Here is a 19925-nt window from a genome sequence, read left to right as displayed (position 1 = left end):
TTAGTAATAATTTCCGTCGTGACTTTTATTACTTTTAATTTTCGTGCTCATAAAAATCTCTAAATAATCAAATATAAAACAAGTATAATTTTCAATTTCATAATTTGATAATTTTGTTAAAGTAAATCGAATAATATGAAACATTCAATATGAATGAGCAGTGCTTGACTAAGTCGAGGCTGCTTGTCAACTCAATGCTGCCATCTTGACATACCGAATAAAATTATTTCGTAGCAGTCGGCGAATAGTATTTACAACTAATATTTTGCTACTGTTTTGACAATTACATACATAAATCGTATTCGGGATTTCTTATTTGTTGATGACAGTGTTCTAAGAGCTGTTACAGCTCAACCATGAGACGATGATGTGGTAACCGTTTTAGTCGACATATCATAGTGGCTACAGTGCAACAAAATATGGTCGTGCGTTTCGCCTGAACAGATAAGTGAAGATGTGTGAGCAGACTGAAGTAAATTACTTGGACGGAGAGGTGGTGTGGGTGAAGCTAGGGTCTTGCTGGTGGCCCGGAGCAGTGGTCGGAGCAGACAAGCTCCCCCCAGATGTGCTGCCATCGTTCAAGAAGCCTCCCATAGCAGTCGTCAAGTTCTTTCAGGAAAGCACCTAGTAAGTTTATTACACGTGTAACCTGAAAAATCTCTGTTGATTCTTAATAATATAACCATGCATAATACAACACTCCTGCCTTTGTTCTACTTTTACTCTATGGTGTATTATATTTACATAATTAAGTTGTAGATTCATGAATAGGATCAGTTAGCTATAAAAGTTATTTTTTATACCTGTTTACAAATTTGTGGACCTGGAGCATCAAAAAGAACCAAACCATTGTTCTGCAGTTTACATATACCTTTTATTAATGCAGTAATTAGCAGTGGATATATCTGTGTGGTATTTATTTACACATATTTGTATAACATCAAAATCTCAATCAGTAAGCAATAAAATAAATACATTTTAACAGACATTGATTAGCTCCAATAAGGCCACCAAATGTACTGTCCAAAATAATTAAAAAGTAACTTTCTTAATACATCGCCAAGCACACCATATTCTCATGGAATTGCGGGTTTTTGGCTGTTAAATATTTAGTATTTTATTATGTTGTTCCCAAACCAAACTAGTTATTTAGTTAGTCTTTCAGTTTGGCCTTTAGCCATTAAAATAAACTGGCCATTAAAGGTTAAACTGAAAGACAATATCTGGCAGTTTTTATGATGAACAGAGTGGTCACTGGGAAGCTTGGATCAATAAGTGTGCAATACTAACATATTTTTTTCTATTTCTTTCAGCGAATATGTGAAGAACATCAATTCAATTTACAAATACAACTGCAGCCGCAAACATGACTTTATTAAGAAAGGAATGTGTAAGTATAATTTATATACATAGTTCAACTTCATTGCATTGAATATTTTACTACCAAATTTCAGTCTAACACACATTGTGATTTATTGTGTGTAAAGTCTATATAAAATACACCAAAGAATTTATTCAAACCTAGACTAAGCTTTTGAGGGTCATCATACTTTCAGTGGTTCTAATAGAAGTTAGGATTCTAATTTTAGGTTTTATTGCATAGTACAGGTAAGAAACATTTATTTTTTTGCTTGGGCTAGTAAAAAAATAATTAAAGTTGATGTTCATTCCACTGTACTAGTTCCAGTAAGTAACTTAGGGACTTGACATAAAATATTAAGGTTACACCAATTAAGAGGGCTTTCATGTGAAAAATAGTGAAATCGCAACCGAGTGCTTAATCATACCGTGTTTAATTTAACGAGTTTCTTTTCTAAAATCCAGTATCAAGATAATAAGATGCTCTAATTAAAATTTGAATTAAATATATCTATTAGATAACGGAAAGTGTAGTATTTCACCGTGTTATATATTGACATGTGGGTAGATCATGATGATCTGCGGGTACCCCCAGTTCGGTTCTAGCCAGCAAGCCAGCACGCGTACGTAACATTCTGGCGACGGGATTTAATTCGAAAATAGGCTAAAAGTGCTTTAAACATAGTGTTTGAATGTTTAAAAGTGTTGATTTAGTGTTGTGAATAAAATGGCGGTAAAATTTAGTGAATTTCATATGGACAAAGATAATTGGAAAAACTACGTGAATAGGTTCGACTATTGTTTGCTCGCGAATAGTATTGAAAGGGATGAACTAAAAAAAGCGAATTTCTTTTCGGTATGTGGTCGTGATTTATATGATTTGGTAGAATCTTTAATTTCGCCAAAAAAGATAACGGACATAACCTATACAAGTGTGAAGGCCGTGTTAGACGATCATTTTAATCCTAAACAAAATGAAATAGTGCAATCGTATAAGTTACATATGAGGTGTCAATCGGGCACTGAAAATATAAAAGAGTACGTGGCTAGTTTGCGGAAATTGGCTATAGAGTGCAATTTCACCGATCTGGAACTATCAATTTTACATTATTTTGAGGTTTTTCTTGAAAGCAGCCTTGACGGGCATTTTCAGAATTTGGGACCCCCCAATTAGCATAAGTTGTTAACAAAAATGAACTCACTGTCAGTTTTGTGACGATAATTAGATACATATTCAGACTTACTATTATACTTTATTAGACACATATTCAGAATGTGAAAAAAGTAAATTTTTAGACAGATTTTATGCTCAAAATTGCCGTCACAAAACTGACAGTGAGTTATTTTTTGTTAACAACTTACGCTAATTGGGGGGACCCAAATTCTGAAAATACCCTTACAAGGAAATTACTGATAGATCAGATAGGTTTGATCAAATCTGTTAACTGAAATTGTATTGTATGAAGTTGAAAAACTATTGTTCCTAGCTTTAATATGTTTGGATACTCTAGATATTAAAGCTCCTGGTGGGTGTGATATTGGCTCAATGTCAAAGAATTTAAGAATAAGTTAGATGGCAAAGTCCTAATTCTACATAACACCAGGGGCGGCTCACTCCGCGATCCTATCGCCGCGCTACAAGTACATGCTGGCGGCCGCGAGTTCGCGGCCTAATCAGGGGTGGCGCGCGTTCTCATAGAACGCACGTTCGCACTTTCTATTGTTACTTTACGTCGCGAGTTTTTTTAAAGTTTTATATGCGATGTCCACGTGTGAATGGCTAAAAATACTTAGTTAAATAGACATCATGAATAAAATAGGACAATCTTACACAGATTTACTATTGATTAAGTCCCACGGAAAAGTTCAATAAGGCTTGTGATGTTGGGACTTACACAAAAATATATAAATACTGTATATATACCCAGAAAGTACCCAAGACTGGAATATAATAGTATAACATTTTATCTGAGTAATAATTGGTTTTAATAGGCAACCCTATCGTCCGACGCTGCGCACGTGCGGCTCGTTTCTTTGTTAGGATTTTGTAGGCATTTAAAAGGCGGCATTTCGTGAAAATCAAAGCAGTGGGTCTTCTGTACTTGTACTATTATATATTCTGTGATAACACTGAAGTATCTGCTGAGTGCTGGCTTCGGGCATTATCAGTTATGACAACTGCATGCCTGCTTTACAAATAATGATATTCAACCCAACTCCAAATTTCCTACTACTAGGTTTGTGGCCAATATCTATGTAAGAATATTCTTCTATTCTTCATTCACATTTCTCACACTATTAATATTTTTTCCTTAACATAAAACCAGGTGGCATTGAAAAGGCTACTTGCCTCCTAGTCAAATCATCTTCTTTTTAAGAACTATCAAAACGAATTTGAACGACTTGCTAATATGGAATTTATATGAAATCGAATTGAGTGACGAGATGCTTTATTTCCTGCATAAAATATTTTATTTTAAGTACAGTCAAGTTCCCTAATGCAGACTTTGAAAATTTAGTTTTAATGTCATACTGTAAGTTAACTCGAGATTTTCTATAGTAGATTGACAGGAATATTTATTGATCTAACTAGTTACACAAACAGTTTCGTAAATAATAAATGATTTTACCATCCCTTATTTGCCAAGAGTGGCACTGAAAGTTGAGTAGTTTCATGTGCTCTGCCTTCCCCTTCGTGGGATGCAGGCGTGATTGTATGTATGTATGTAAATGATTTTAATTTTAAGGCCGTTCAAATATCATCAAAGTAACCCCAAGTTTGTATAAAGCCTCTTTTTTCTTTTTTGACAGTAATGCATAAATCCAAACATGCTCATATGGAAAAGTTCCCCGAAGATGTGGTCCAGGCGGAGACTGAGACAGGAGGTGACCCGAACATCTTGACCAGTGAAGAGTTTCAGGAAACTAAGAAGGAGAGCTATGCTGGCATTTTTGGCAGCGCATCCAAGAAAGCAGGGACTCCTGGTAATTTTTGATTGTAAAATATGTAAATGAAAAAAAACGTATCACAGCTTGTTAATTTTTGATACATGTAGTAGAGTCAGTGATAATTTTTTTCTTTTGTTGTCTCTCAAATACCAATAGAGACCATTCCAAGAAATCTAAATTTATACTATGGTGGTCGCAAAAAGGCACCTTGTCTGCCTCATGGTAAACAGTCAGTTTGGTTCAATGGAGACAATGACTACAAAAAAATACAAAGATACAGAGCATCAAAGTTCCGGAGCTTGGGGCTTGTGGCGTCACTTTTAAGTAAAAATTGTACCTAGGCGTGACGTCATGCGAAACTTCAACGCACTGTGCCGTCGAAATTTTTTGTTTACGAGAAAAAAGAAAAATATGCGTCCAGAATTTTTAGATAATTTAACTGACGGACTAAATAGTATTTTTTAGTCGTCTTGCCTATTGTGCTGTAGGCGATGGGCTGGCAACCAAGTCACTGCAATGTCACAATTTTTTCTTTCAACCCAATAAATTGCTAAATGTGCCACTAAAACTCTAGTAGTTTAACGAGCTCGGTCTACCCGTTTTTGGGTATTGGCTTCGTGCGAAGTGCATGGAGGGGGTAAGCAAAGCAATCGCAGTGCTTGCGGTGGTCAAAATCGACACTGATTGTGGTTGTCATCTATCAAAACTCATAAAATATAATACAATGTGGTGTAATGTTTGATATGGGGTATCAATGTTGTTTCGTTGTTAATTGTAAAAGTAATGGCATAAATAGTCGTTGCACGTTCTATGCGTTTCTTAGAGCACACTGGAAATTGGATCAAAGAACTAAATGGATAGCTACGGTGAAAAGAAAACGTAAGTGACATGTCAAAACAAAACATGATAATAAATTATATTTAAGCTTTCTTTACCTAATATCGTTCAATAAGCTGTTAGTATTTTTCCTACCGTAAAAGATTATGCTTAAAGATTCAGGCCTATAGCCAGGGAATAGGCCCGTGTCGGATATTTCTGCGGCCGCGGACATGACTACCTACTGTTAGAGTAAAAACACCAGGATACCACTATTAATTATACAGTTTATTAAACGGAATCTCAAAATACAAGTTCAATGACAAGCTATCTTCAAGTGACGCCCTGAGTCCGTCTGCCGCCATTTTTTGACAGCGATGCTAGTGAAGGGGACGTTCGACTAGTGATGTCCTTATACTCGACCATTCTGACCTTGACCTTTCGTCCCGAAAGTCTCTGCTATCCATGCTGCTACTGATGACTGCCGCAGTCAACGCAGCCGAAGCAGGCTGCGCCTCCAACTGGTGGCGGTAGACTTCATCTGTTCATTTGTTCTTTTCTTTTCTGCGGAGTGAACAAGAACTTTGTATACTCCAGCTATACACTCAGGCCCTGGTCCTTTGAAGTGATTAACTCGAGTACCGTTGGAAACGGCCGGTGTAGTTTAAGACTAACTTACACCAAGATATGTAATTGGTCTCATTTTATAGTCGAATCATAGTAATGACATAACTAAACTCAAGATTGCATGACCAGACTAGCCTAGTACAAGTAAGTCAGGTCATTATTTAACAACTCCACAACCAGTAAGGCTTTAAAACTATTAAGGTGCGATGGTACGAAAAGTACATGTTTTACCGCCATGATCGATACTATATATTAGTCAAATTAATTATGTAAAATAGATGACATCTAGCGGCGGGCAGGTAATTACTGGTGTACAAAACACCATCTAATATTTGCTTGTAAATAACTTCACCCATCAATACATTTCATTTATTTTCAGGTAAGTATTATGCCATTTATGCCTTAAGTTAAGACTTACGTGAGCGGTGCATTCCAAACTAACCAACCGCTCAATATAATAATGATGATTGGCGTCGTTTAAATAGCAAATACATGGAACAAACTCACAGTTGGCTCCGTCACTGTAGGCTGTGAAGCTCCCCGCACGCGCAACAACGCGTACATCAAACTCGTGAGAGGTGAACATGACACACTCCATGCGTGAGCATAGCCGCCTTCTAACACAGCAAGCAGCAAGAAAGCTCTTATTAAAAAGCTCTGTAACATACATGGGAAATACTAAGTTCCTTAATGTAACGAGAACGTGATAATTTTTCCTTGGAACTAAGCCAGTAGGTGATAGAATCAGTACAACACAACTGTCGTTCAAGTAACATGATAAGGTTACGAGAAATTAATGTACAATTGGCATAGTCGATGCTCTCAATTACAGATCCGGCTTACATAGCCGTAAAATAATTTAGTAATAAACAATGACAATGAAGATATTAGAAAATATTGTCATGTAATCTTTTTTTTATGAAAATATATTAAGCAGAATACATGGCTGCTCCTTGGCAGGACCTTTAACAACTGCTAATTATTTATCTATCAACATGATAAAATTAATAAAAGGTAATAATCAATGTGTACTAGCCACCAATTTTGCTATAAGATAACAAACATTACCATATCAAAGCTTCATACGCAAGCCACGGTGATACGGCTGCTTTCGAGGCTGGCGGCGCAACGACCGCAGACGTTGGCCCTTCATGACAAGGTTGTCGCGCAGCCTGTAGCATGCACTCTATTGGAAACCGTAATTCCACCAGCAACCTCTGGAAAGCATTAGTGCAAGCAACCCTTTCAAGGTAACCTTGAGATCACTACTCTTTAAGGTCATAAAACATGCTTTTGACAAACAAGGTCTCAAGCTAACCTCTTAAAGATAGACTATATAACACATGATGGTCCGTCTCCAAAGACCTGCATCACAAATACCAGAAACAGAACTAACCTCGCAAGGATAGTCTATATAACACATGATGGCCCGTCTCCAAAGACCTGCACCACAAATACCAGAACAGAACTAACCTCGCAAGGATAGTCTATATAACACATGATGGTCCGTCTCCAAAGACCTGCACCACAAATACCAGAACAGAACTAACCTCGCAAGGATAGTCTATATAACACATGATGGTCCGTCTCCAAAGACCTGCATCACAAATACCAGAAACAGAACTAACCTCGCAAGGATAGTCTATATAACACATGATGGCCCGTCTCCAAAGACCTGCACCACAAATACCAGAACAGAACTAACCTCGCAAGGATAGTCTATATAACACATGATGGTCCGTCTCCAAAGACCTGCATCACAAATACCAGAAACAGAACTAACCTCGCAAGGATAGTCTATATAACACATGATGGCCCGTCTCCAAAGACCTGCACCACAAATACCAGAACAGAACTAACCTCGCAAGGATAGTCTATATAACACATGATGGTCCGTCTCCAAAGACCTGCACCACAAATACCAGAACAGAACTAACCTCGCAAGGATAGTCTATATAACACATGATGGTCCGTCTCCAAAGACCTGCACCACAAATACCAGAACAGAACTAACCTCGCAAGGATAGTCTATATAACACATGATGGCGTCTGTAAAGACCTACATCACAAATAACAAAAACAGACCAATCCTCTTAAGGATAGTCTATATAACACATGATGGCGTCTGTAAAGACCTACATCACAAATAACAAAAACAGACCAATCCTCTTAAGGATAGTCTATATAACACATGATGGCGTCTCTGAAGACCTACATCACAAATAACAGAAACAGACCAATCCTCTTAAGGATAGTCTATATAACACACGATGTTCCACTTCTTAAAGTCTACATCGCAATTAGAAGTCTTATGCATATGGTCCGCCTCCTAAGGCCAACATTGCATAAACAGAACTACTTAAGAAACAATAATCAAAGTAACAAATGTATAGCAGACATTAAAGTAATCATTATAATTATGATTCACACTTTAAGTGATGGAAATCACTTAATTTTTACTTGTGGATATCACATTAGTTACATTACCATGGATACCACAAGATTCAGGTACAATGTGCTTATCAGGAAACCCTGTGAACAGAATATATTATTAACATCATGTATAGGCAACACAACTCGGTTCTTAATCCGGCGTGTATATATATGCAATGGCAACTCGGTTCTTAATTTGAGAATAATAGGACAAGCACAACTCGGTTCTCAATCCGGCGTGCATATATGTAATGACAACTCAGTTCTTAATCTGAGACTAATAAGGCAAAACACAACTCGGTTCTTAATCCGGCGTGCATATATGTAATGACAACTCATGTCTTAATCTGAGATTAATAAGGCAAAACATAACTCGGTTCTTAATCCGGTGTGCATATATGTAATGACAACTCAGTTCTTAAATCTGAGAGTAATAAGACAAAACACAACTCGGTTCTCAATCCGGCGTGCAACTTGTTTTATTTTTCCCGTGCCCCTAAATAAGGTAACACGCTTACTATAGATAGCATTATTGAGATACATTTCAGCCAGCCAAAAATAATTTTATGAAACTTGGCTTATTTTTACCGTGCCCCTAAATAAGGTAACATGCTTACTATAGATAGCATTATTGAAATACATTTCAGCCAACCAAAATAATTTTATGAAACTTGGCTTATTTTTCCCGTTCCCCTAAATAAGGTAACACGCTCACTATAAATACCAGTATTGAAATACATTTCAGCCAACCAAAAATAATTTTATGAAACTTGGCTTATTTTTCCCGTGCTCCTAAATAAGGTAACACGCTTACTATAAATACCAGTATTGAAATACATTTCAGCCAACCAAAAATAATTTTATGAAACTTGGCTTATTTTTCCCGTGCTCCTAAATAAGGTAACACGCTTACTATAAATACCAGTATTGAAATACATTTCAGCCAACCAAAAATAATTTTATGAAACTTGGCTTATTTTTCCCGTGCTCCTAAATAAGGTAACACGCCTACTATACCAGTATTGAAATACATTCCAGTCAAGCAAGAATAATCATATGGCACTTGGCTTGACTTATCGAGGTTTCACTACATTCAAATAATGTAATATTTTATCTATCATTGTTCACCCACCAAATGGCTCTTGACAAAGGTATTTATATATCATCATCAGGCATGGTGCTTATTGATTAAACCATCAAGCTTGCCAGACAATGCTTCAAAAGACACACTAGAGAGATGCTATAGCTGTAGGTATATGTGCAATTTAAAGCACAACATTATCCATATAGCTGCCACCTGCACAACTACATAATTTTGTTAGTTGTGTTAATACTATGCATATGCAAGAATACTTAGTACAAGTTAATGAGTTTTTATAACAAAATATCATTATTTTTGATTCTTGCAAAAGTCACAAACATGTAAAATATATATATTCTTGTGAAATCAAGAAGCAATAGAAGTGTACAGTTATTTTTATATTTCAAGGAACAGAACATATTAAAAGTAGACAATACTTGTCAACTTCAAACGGTAACCTGTTTGTCATGCTTCGGTTCGGAAACATTCCTTCGCAGTGAAGTGGTTAAAATTATTAGAAGCTCCAATTAAGTTATTTACCTCAGATTATTGCACATCTTTTAAAAACTTAACTGATTGGCATGTTTCAAGCCCAATTCCAAATCAAACTGATTTGTTGTAACAGACAAGTATAGCATGTAGACCGTTAAAGTCCATCGGGTCTATAAATATCAAAATCTCTTACCATTAGCTATGACAAATTTTACCAGTGTCATAAATAGTTCAATAGATATCCAGTTTGGTGTTTCCAGCTTTTAGCAAGATTTAACCTCAGGAACTTCTGGAATCATGCCTTATCAATGCAAGTATTTTCAACTTATGGTCAATAGTCTCCGGATTACCGGCAGGCAACTACTGTAATCAATAAATTAATCTGGAAAGGAATGTAATTTAAAGAACAAATTATATCACTGTCAATGCATTAAATGGACACTGGACTATGTCATGATAATAAATGTTCCAAGTGTCTGTCTAGGTAATATATTTGTCTTTGGTTCAATTTAGAACATGATTGCATTGAATACATTTTTTTTGTCAAAAATGTTTGCAATGCTAAACCAGCATTATTATAAACAAAACAGCATCAACAATACACTATACTTCAGTGCTATGCCCTTAATTTTAACACACATTATGGTTTTACAAAGATGCATAATTAACCTCATCAAAATATTATTATGTTAATATTATTATTATTTTATCAACATTTTTGATGAATTTGTGCCATGTAATATAGCAACATGTTTCCTCATTTAGAAAAATGCAAGATCATACAGAGTTTATATGCATAAGAATGTCACTAAGACAGATTTCAAAATACAGTCCCGGTAAAGTGACAAAACTTATAGTAACAAAAGAGTTGTCAAAGTTTTCTTATGCTTATTTACTCATCCATTATACTAACCTGTAGTGAATTTAAAATGTATTTACTGTGAGCATACTTACATAAGCCAGATGCAATGGCACAATATTATTGAGTAGGATAAATACCTTATTCCATGTCATTCCGGACAAACTTATTTTTAATATGACAAATAGGGCAAGATAATGATCATCTCTCTTTGTAGATCATAAAACTCATAAAGTCACCTGTTATAAGGAATCATTTAGGTGCCATTTAGATTGAAACTTATCTTATATTTTGTTTCACTGTGACACCGTGACAATTGTCAATATATCACAAGTAGGTACAATATGTATTATGTATTCTGAAACATATCTGGAAGCACAAAAACACAACACACAAGGTGAGCTAATGATTATTCACTACAGCAGCCTCTCTATACATATTATACTAATAATACTCTTTGACAACTTGGATGTGGTTCATCTTTCACAGTCCATGGGTTACTGTGATACACTTTGTGAGCAAGTATTTACTTCTTCAACATGTACATAATTTGATCTGAAAGAAAGAAACAACACACTATTGGACAATAGTGGATGTTGATCACTTCAGCCCCAGAACACTGTGTTTGGACCACCTTTACTTCCTGTTACGCACTCATTATGATCAAATACTACTCCAAAGTTTGAATATATCTTAAACTGCAATGGATACTTTTAACTGTAGTATATGGTGCTAGTGTCTTTACTCGTTGAATCAGATCGACTGGTGTTAATTAAATACTGTTGGATGACAATGAATGGTTACGAGCGCGGCGCGAGAATGATGACATTGTCAATTTCGGACAAATTTCATAGTACGGGCGTATATGGGTAACTTAATATCGCGCTTCTGAAACTGTTAGAGTAAAAACACCAGGATACCACTATTAATTATACAGTTTATTAAACGGAATCTCAAAATACAAGTTCAATGACAAGCTATCTTCAAGTGACGCCCTGAGTCCGTCTGCCGCCATTTTTTGACAGCGATGCTAGTGAAGGGGACGTTCGACTAGTGATGTCCTTATACTACTTACGTTTAGATTTGTTTTATATGGCATTAACGGGACGGAGGTTTAGCGAATACCATATCACTAGATCGAAGAACTTGTACCATTACTCCTACATATGTTCTTCAAGATTCCTTATGTGCCCTGCCAGCACCAATTTATTGACTCTTTCTGTAGTCTGGGGTTGGAAGTTTATACCGTGAGTAATGCTTTGGAAACTGATTTTTGGTATTATATCCTTGTCATTTATAATCTATCTACCTAAATTACACTTGAAATAGTAGCTCTTGTTATTCGATTTATTTAAAATTAACGAAAAATCGTTAAAATATAGTGTCTGTTTAGGTACATGTCATTTTTTGACATTTTCCACTTCATATTCACATGGTAGTGGGCGTAATTGTCGTGCACGTAGCCAATAAAGGCGCGAGTTTATGTATGCAAACTGATGTGCTCAAAGCCCGCATATATTACACTCATAAATGTTATGTGGTGTATTTCTTATTTTGCTCTTTATTTCCTTTTTTAACATATGAATTAAAAATGTTTATTTCTGGACTTTAGGCAGGGGGAGAGGAAGGCCCAGCACCAACACCCCCAAGAGCACTTCTACGCCAACTACTCCAATAAGAAGGGTGAGTACACAAATGGAATACCTCCTAGTTTCGAACCCCTTTCTAGGCATAGGACACATACATGTACCGGTGTACATTACCATGGACCTTTAGAGACCACATGTAATATTATAACTTCAAGCATTTCAACTTAGGACTTTGGATCCATTAGGGTCGATTAAATAAATATCTGAAAATTCGACTTGTCTTCAATTGAATTCTTAAAGCTGGATGAATTGAAAAAGAAAAAAAAGCGACTTTTGGAACCTGGAAACTGAAATAACGTATAGTTATATTTTACAATCATATAACCATTAATTTGCATCAAGACACTAATACAATTTCGTAATGCGTCTTATGCGTCTAATAAAGTTTCAAAATAAAAAGTGTCAAAATCTTCCAGTACTCAGACTATTATATAATCTGGCCCAGTGTGGGAATCAAAGCGGCGTCTTCTGCAGCAGTGGTTATTTTATTTTTCACCACACCAACTGTTAAAGATCAATATTGCTATTCAAAAATGGATAGCAAAATTGCATTTTATAAAAATCCACAAGAGTGCAAGTAATTTCATACAAATTTTAACTTGATGCCTTGAGCTGGCTGTTAGAATTTAACTACAAATAATTATTTTGAATCATAAATATTTAATAGATTGCAATATTGGCAAGTGCGGTTAAACTACTTTGCCCCCTTGTAAAACAATAGTACATTACATTAGAGGCCGGGAAAATGAGGATTTCCGGCCTAGTGGGTATATACCGGATAGGGATACGAGGCCGGGAATCCGTTTTCACGCCGAGGCATGTATAGTGCTTTTCTCAAACATACAATGAAATAAAATAAAAATGCTCTAAAGGACAATATTTTATAAAAAAAAGTTACTTTGCAGGCCTAGGCCTAAAAAATAATATGAAATCCCTTTACAGTCCTCTCGAGTTGTTGCGCCCAAAAAGCGATACTTCCCAGCCCATTTTAAGGAACGTAAAGACAATATTTCATTGCATGTTTGAGAAAATAACTATTATTATATCCACCCTGAATATTTTCATTGTTTTCTATTAGTTCAGTGGGAAGCTTCACCAGTCATTGATATGTTTTATGTTGGGCCACACTTTGTTTTCCCAGACTTGGCCACAATTCAAAAAGTTTCGGCTTGGTTACGAAAATGTTCACACTGCTTAAATTTGAATTTCACATTTTAGCAAAATTCAGAACTTCACTGAATATAATTTTATCCTTCTTAATTAAATAAATCTTTTTATTTATATATTCTGGTATACCTTGTTTAATTTAATTCGTGGGCAAGAAAAACTACTTGTAATAATTAAAATTATGTTACAAAATAGCATTAAATTCTCATCATCTATTGCAGGTAAATCGAGATAAGAGTGATTACAAGGTACATATCTTAGTCCAGGGGTCAAAGACTCCCAGCCAGGCCACCGACGCCTCCTCTACGCCGTCGACGAGCCGCGCCGGGTCGGAATCAGAAAATGCCGAAGAAAAAACTCCCAAAGCAGATAAGCCCAATTCCACATTCACTACTCCGACCAGCGCCGCCGCCGGCGTCTATCCCTGCCACGTCTGCCCCTTCACTACCACGCGGCTCAACGTCCTCATCCTACACAATAAAACACACAGTGCCACATACACACCTTACACACCTTCGCCCGTACGAAAGAAACCGGCCGCCAAACTATCCCCCAAGGCGACACCGAACAAAACGCCGAAAGCGCGAAAACCGCGCAAAGAAAAATCAGAAAAGCCAGAAAAATCTGAAAAACCAGAGAAGGAAAAAACTGTCAAGAAATCTCAAGCACAAAAACGTCCCACCGACGAGCCCCCGGAACCCGTAGAAGTGAAAAAACCTAAGACTGACGAGGAAATCAAGAGTAGCCTTTTAGCAGATTGGGACGACATGGACGAAGACGACGACAAGTGCCCCGACCTCGCCTCCTCGCCCACCGCGGCCGCCGCGTCGCCCGCCGAGCCCACGCCCGCCGAGCTGCCCGCCGCAGAGCTCCTCGCCCGGCGCCAGGCGGACCACGCTCCTGCCGACAAACCGGAGTCCGAGAGCGACTCCAAATACGAATTCTGTGAAGACGAAGACTGGTCTCTGGAGGCGGACGCCGGCCGGAAAATACCGCGGGTCAAGAATCCCGCGAAGAGAAAAGAACGAAAGAGCATCAGCATCGACGAGGATGACGTGGCGAGGGAGGTCGCGGACCTGCTGACTAGAACCACCGTCCCGGAACTACCTGCGGTGCCGGAACCTTTGACCGTCGAGCAAAATTTTCCTGAGCCTTCCATCGTAAAGTCCCCCGACAAAAAAACGCAACCGGTACCGGAAAGTAATAAAGCGACCGAGAAAGTCGCTCCCGAGCCGGCCCCCACGAAAGCAATTTTTAAGACGAAAACATTTTTTCGTAGTCGACACTCTAGGAGCCAGGATGCAATAGGGAAGTACGTCGCCGAACAGCTCAACGCCGAAAGATTGGACGTGGAAACTGAACTAAATGGATCGGAAGTGGCATCCTCTCCCGAAGCCAGAGAGTCCCCACCCATAGAACCGGTTAAAGTAGCTCGCCTGGCGCCCAAAATACAACTCAAGAAAATGAAAGCTGAAGCGGCGCAGTTAAGAGAGAAGGAAAAAATAAACATGGAATTGGCCGCCGAGGCCAAGCTTGCTGCGAATGGTGCTAATAGTAAGCCAGATAATATAGTGTGCCATAATCTGGCGTCCCTTGATGAAAAAGTAGTAGAATCTAAGTCAGTTACACAGAAATATAATCAAGATGTCTTATATCCTACACAAGAAATAAAACCAATTAATAAGAATACAAATAATACACAGGATTTACTTACAAATGAAATACAACCAATTCATAAAAATGACCTTGTCAGGAAAAGGGAAATTGAAGAACTGAATAGTCAAATTCACAAACCCCTAGAAAAAGAAATTGAAACAAAAAATAAATCTATTGACGAAATTTATGACATTGTTACGAAAGAAATAATCAAGAATATTGACACTGAAAGGGTTGATGATAAATTAAGTAACGATAGTGAGAAGGAAATAAGCGAGAATAAATATAAAGAACATACTGGTCTGCCCAAAACGCCAGAAGTTAAACAAATGCCTCGTGAACAGTTAGCTGAACCTTTCATGAATGAATCTACAGCGTCAGCTGTAGATGCCTTATTAAGCGTTTCTAGAGAAGCTGACAGGGTTACTAAAGTTATAAGCGACGATCCTCCCGAAGATTTGTTTGAAGATGACAATAAAGATAACGGAGCAAGTAACAATGTTAACGGTTTTGAAGAAAGCAATAACGACAATAATGTTGTAGAAAGTAAACAAATGCCTGTTGAAGAAATGGAACAGGTTACGGAAGAAACCGTCATGTCTGAAGTTTCACCAATGGAAGCTAATTTGCATGGCAGTGATATCGTTGCTGAACATGTTGACTCAAATGAAACCGTTACCGAAACTACATGCCATGATAAAATTATTGAAGTTCCACAAATATCTGAAGAAACAACTGAGTTAGTTTCAGAAACAGTTGTTGACTGCGTACCTTCTGAATCTGACCTGCAAATAGCAGAGGCGTTGATTAATCTTCCTTCAACGGCCATACAAAATAATGCATCTAGTCAACTTCAACAAAACATGAATTTGTCAACACATTTTGCGAGCGGTGAATCTTATCAGGAAGAAGTGGTCGAAAGCATAAATGACACCAAGGATAATGACGATACAATGGAAGAAGCCAGATCTGACGAAAACTCCGTAGTTGACAACTCTGTAGAACATAGAACAGAATCTTTACTACCATTAAATAGCGACAGTTTGAATTCAAGGTATGAAACTGAAGAAGAGAAGAGTCAGAATTTAAACGCGGCGCAATCTTTAGTCGAAATGTCCGAATTTATAGATCATAAAATTAAAGTTTCTGAACCACAAATACCTGAAATTGACAATGTACATGCCGTAGATATTTTAAATCCCATACGTACCACTGTAGTAGAAACAAACATTACTGTGGAACCAAAACTTTCAATTTCAGAAAACAGTAACGATCCAATCAGCAACACACCTAAGTTTGAAACGTCATCTTCCAAATTACTTAAGATTTTAGAAGAGCCTTGTGTGCCCAAAATAATCAGTAAAACTCCAACGAAACAAGTAGTGGTAACCGGAAAAGAGAAAATACTTAACTTTGACGTCAACAAAGGTACCATTAAGGCCAAACCGCAATCGCCCAAACAGAAGATTATTATTCGTCGAAACACGCCTAGCAAGAATATAATAAATAGTATAAACGAGTTAAGTTCTCCTGAGAACATAATTCTCTCTCGCACCGGCAAGCCGGCGCAGGACGGCTCGACCATGCAGACCTATACCATCCAGGCCACGCCCGAGGCTCCCAGCGACGCCAACACCATCATCATCCAACAGAAAATACGGAAAATCACAAAACCTGCTCCTAAACTACAGAAGCTGAAGCAGCAGCTCTCCTTAGTGGCTCCGGTCACCGAATCGAAGCCGGTCACCGAACAACCCGCACAAGATGACACCTTTTATGATATCAATTCCATGCCCATAGTGCTCTCTGACGACATCCTCACTCCGGAAAATATTGAGAAAATGCCTATCGTCATGTCCGACGGCAAAATCATCACGAACCCTACGAATCCTCCTAAACTCGTAAAATCGAAACAGATCGAAAACGAAAAAGTCAGCATGATCGGCCCGATTAAACCTGAACTTAAAACTTTGCTAATGAATCCCGCGCCCGAGGTCAGCAAAGCGACCACGCCTAACATTTTATCCAAGTCGTCCAAGCTCAGGGCGTCGAAACCGATGTTAGTAATAGATAAAGCGACCGGGAAGCAGAAAATTATTATGACTAAAGCGGACCCCGCCATCAAAGAAATAAAACAGTCTCCCGCCAAGTCAGAGCCGGTGGCCCCCAGCGCGGCCAAGCAGGGCAAGTTCATCATCCTGCCCACCGGCGCGTCGCCGCGGCCCAGCCGCACGCAGAAGATCGTCATCGACCCCGGCACCGGCAAGGCGCACGTGCTCGTGGCCAAGCCCGAGCCCGCACCCGACAACAAGCCCGTGTCCGCCAAGCTCGTGCCGCAGCCCGCCGACGGGCCCGGCAGCACCGTCATGATCATCACCAACGCGCAGGGCGCGCAGTCCCGCATCGTGCTCACGCCCGAGCACGAGAAGATACTCTTCCCCAACAAGCAGCAGCCCAAAGTGTCGCAGCTCAAGACCGTCACGCACCGGATAACGACCAACTCCCCCCAGAAGACCGTCGTCACCTCGGTGGCGGCCGCGAAGACTCCGCCTCAGAAAATAGTCCCGAAGACGCAAAAGAGCGCCATCATCACGTCCAAAGGGCAGCTGATCGTCGGCGGACGCGTCGCGACCACCGCGCAGAACATAGCGCCGATGCCCGAGATCCGGCCCAAGCAGCGGATCGTCGCCGCCGAGCCGAAGAAGCTCGCGCATACGATCCAGAAGACCTCCTCGGAGCCGCTGATCTTTCTGCAGCAGAAGTCTGGCGCGATGATGCAGCTCACGGCGGCGCAGTTCGAGCACCTGCAGCGGACCGGCCAGATCGTGCAAAAGGCCCCCGTCCCCGAGAACAAGGTCGTCGTGCAGAAGCAGATCACGATCCCGTCCAACGAGACGATCGTCCCCGCGGCGCACAAGAAGGCGAGGCGGCCGGCCGCGATGTCGCCGACGCCCGCGAAGAAGCTCAAGCAGGAGATAGCGATAGCGCCCGCTCCCGCGCCCGTGCCCGCGCTCACGCCGCTGTCGCACTCCGCGCCGGCGCACTCCGCCTACTCCGAGCTCGACAACTTCGAGGAGCTGCTGCCCTCCACCGCCATCGCGCGCGCGCCCTCGCCCGCGCCCACGAGCAGCGCGCCCGCGCCCGCGCCCGCAGCGGCCGAAGCGCCGCCGGCGCCGCTCGCCGACGGCCAGCTGCTGGCCGTGCCCGGCGAGCACTTCGGCGGCCCGCCCGGCTCCTTCTACCTGTGCGTCGAGGACAACGGCTCGCTGACGCCCATCGACAACCGGCCGCTCGTGCTGGAGAACAACCAGCTGGTGCCGATGACGGAGCAGGCGCCGGCGCCGGAGCGGCGCGACATCCTCGAGGCGGCGCTCGCCAACAGCGACGTGTTCCACGAGCCGCCGCGCGAGGACGCGCCCTTCCGCGACCTGAACGCGAACGTGTCGGTGCACTGCCGCGTGTCGGAGACGAGCACGACGCTGCACCAGCCGATCATGACGCCGGTGGAGGTGCCGTCGCACGCGGACGCGGAGCCGGCGGTGCCGGGCTCGCTGGAGGACGGGCTGGCGGTGATCGGCGTGACGCCGCACACGGTGCCGACGTCGCTGGAGCTGCCCATCACGGTGACGGACCCGCGCATCGCGCCGCGCGTGTCGGACCCGCTGGCGCTGTTGAGCGTGAGCGAGCCGGCGCCGACGCCGCAGCCCATGTCGATGCCGCTGCTGCTGGAGGAGGAGCCGGTGGGCAAGTCGCTGCCGATCCTGACGGACGAGCCGGCGGGCTCGGGCTCGTCGGGCTCGCCGGAGGAGCTGTGGTCGCGGCGGCTGCTGACGCCGTGCTCGGACACGTCGGAGGCGTCCGCCGAGATCCCGCTGCAGCCCAACATGCGCCTCTCCGTTGAGGACTTGGCGAGGGCCAGCTAGACCTAGCCGAGTTTTTATATTCGTTTCGTGTTGAGAATGTTTATTTATAATGTAATTCGTGTTTTTACATGTGCAATCAATTATGTTTGTCGTCTTTCGATATATCCGTATGATAGGGACCGGCCGGTCGACGCGGGCGGGCCGCTCGGCTCTCGTTATAGTTGGGCCGCCATCGTGCGGGCGATGTAAAAAGAACGCGAGTGTAAATATATCGTTAGAGTGGTGCGAGTGACTTCTGGGTTCGGTCTAGCCGAACATTAAACGTTAACATGCCGGGCGCCGACGGCGTCAATATATATTTTAGTCTAAGAATTTACATTTGTAAATTTTAATGCATAAATGATATTGTTGGATCATAAGAGAGTTACGAGATCGTATTTGTAATATATAAAAGTTTAGGTAATCATATTTTTTATATTGTCTAACAAAGAATGTAATAATTGCGGAAGCGATTGAGGTGCGAACAGGAATGCCGGGCGGGCGCAGCGCGACCCGCGTCTACTTGACGTAGAGTTAATGTTAAGTACAATTTTGTTGATGTAACATTTTAAACATATTCAAAGCACATTATTGGTTTGTTCGAGTGATCTATGTCGGAAACTAGATCGGACTAAGAAGATGAAGTCTTAGTGTAACTTCTATGTAGTTTTAAATAAATAAATTCTAATCGAATCCAATCTTTTATTTGGGATATCTTGGGATTGGGATTCATAAGGGGATTCTTTAAAAAAAATAGGGATGGCAATGGCATTAAGTCTGTTCTTATTTTCCGTTCGTTCTAAAGAACGATTTTATAAGGAAAAAAAAGGTGGTTGAAGAACAAATTAGAAAGGAATTTGATCGTTGGAGGTTGGAGGGTTGCAAGTTTTAGGTTTAAAATCTGAATAAAATGGTATCTCAAAACCAGCATTATA

At 40.6% G+C, this 19925-nt stretch overlaps 1 protein-coding gene and 1 long non-coding RNA gene across 2 annotated transcripts; one reads left to right on the top strand and one right to left on the bottom strand.

Moving 5' to 3' along the window:
* The first annotated feature begins 106 nt into the window (after positions 1 to 106).
* LOC125233836 (titin-like) lies at positions 107 to 19683 on the top strand. Its single transcript, XM_048139970.1, has 5 exons — positions 107 to 627; positions 1314 to 1390; positions 4171 to 4344; positions 12229 to 12299; positions 13654 to 19683. The coding sequence occupies exons 1-5, from the start codon at positions 455 to 457 to the stop codon at positions 19009 to 19011; spliced, it is 5853 nt and encodes a 1950-aa protein (XP_047995927.1). The 5' UTR covers positions 107 to 454; the 3' UTR covers positions 19012 to 19683.
* LOC125233848 lies at positions 6170 to 7204 on the bottom strand. The gene is made up of 2 exons (XR_007177898.1): positions 6820 to 7204; positions 6170 to 6408 (listed from the first exon to the last, which is right to left on the bottom strand). It is a non-coding gene; the product is annotated as an uncharacterized LOC125233848 (long non-coding RNA).
* Positions 19684 to 19925: the final 242 nt, after the last annotated feature.

Source organism: Leguminivora glycinivorella, chromosome 15, assembly GCF_023078275.1.
Source record: "Leguminivora glycinivorella isolate SPB_JAAS2020 chromosome 15, LegGlyc_1.1, whole genome shotgun sequence".
In the NCBI taxonomy this organism is placed as follows: domain Eukaryota; kingdom Metazoa; phylum Arthropoda; class Insecta; order Lepidoptera; family Tortricidae; genus Leguminivora; species Leguminivora glycinivorella.
This window is presented reverse-complemented; position numbering and strand designations above follow the sequence as displayed.

What these genes read in the sequence shown, in the direction of transcription:
- LOC125233836 (XM_048139970.1), top strand. Translation starts at nt 455, where the DNA reads ATGTGTGAGCAGACTGAAGTAAATTACTTGGACGGAGAGGTGGTGTGG. An exon ending in CTTTATTAAGAAAGGAATGT is followed by an intron (nt 1,391 to 4,170) that starts GTAAGTATAATT and finishes CTTTTTTGACAG; the next exon opens with TAATGCATAAATCCAAACAT. An exon ending in CAAGAAAGCAGGGACTCCTG is followed by an intron (nt 4,345 to 12,228) that starts GTAATTTTTGAT and finishes TCTGGACTTTAG; the next exon opens with GCAGGGGGAGAGGAAGGCCC.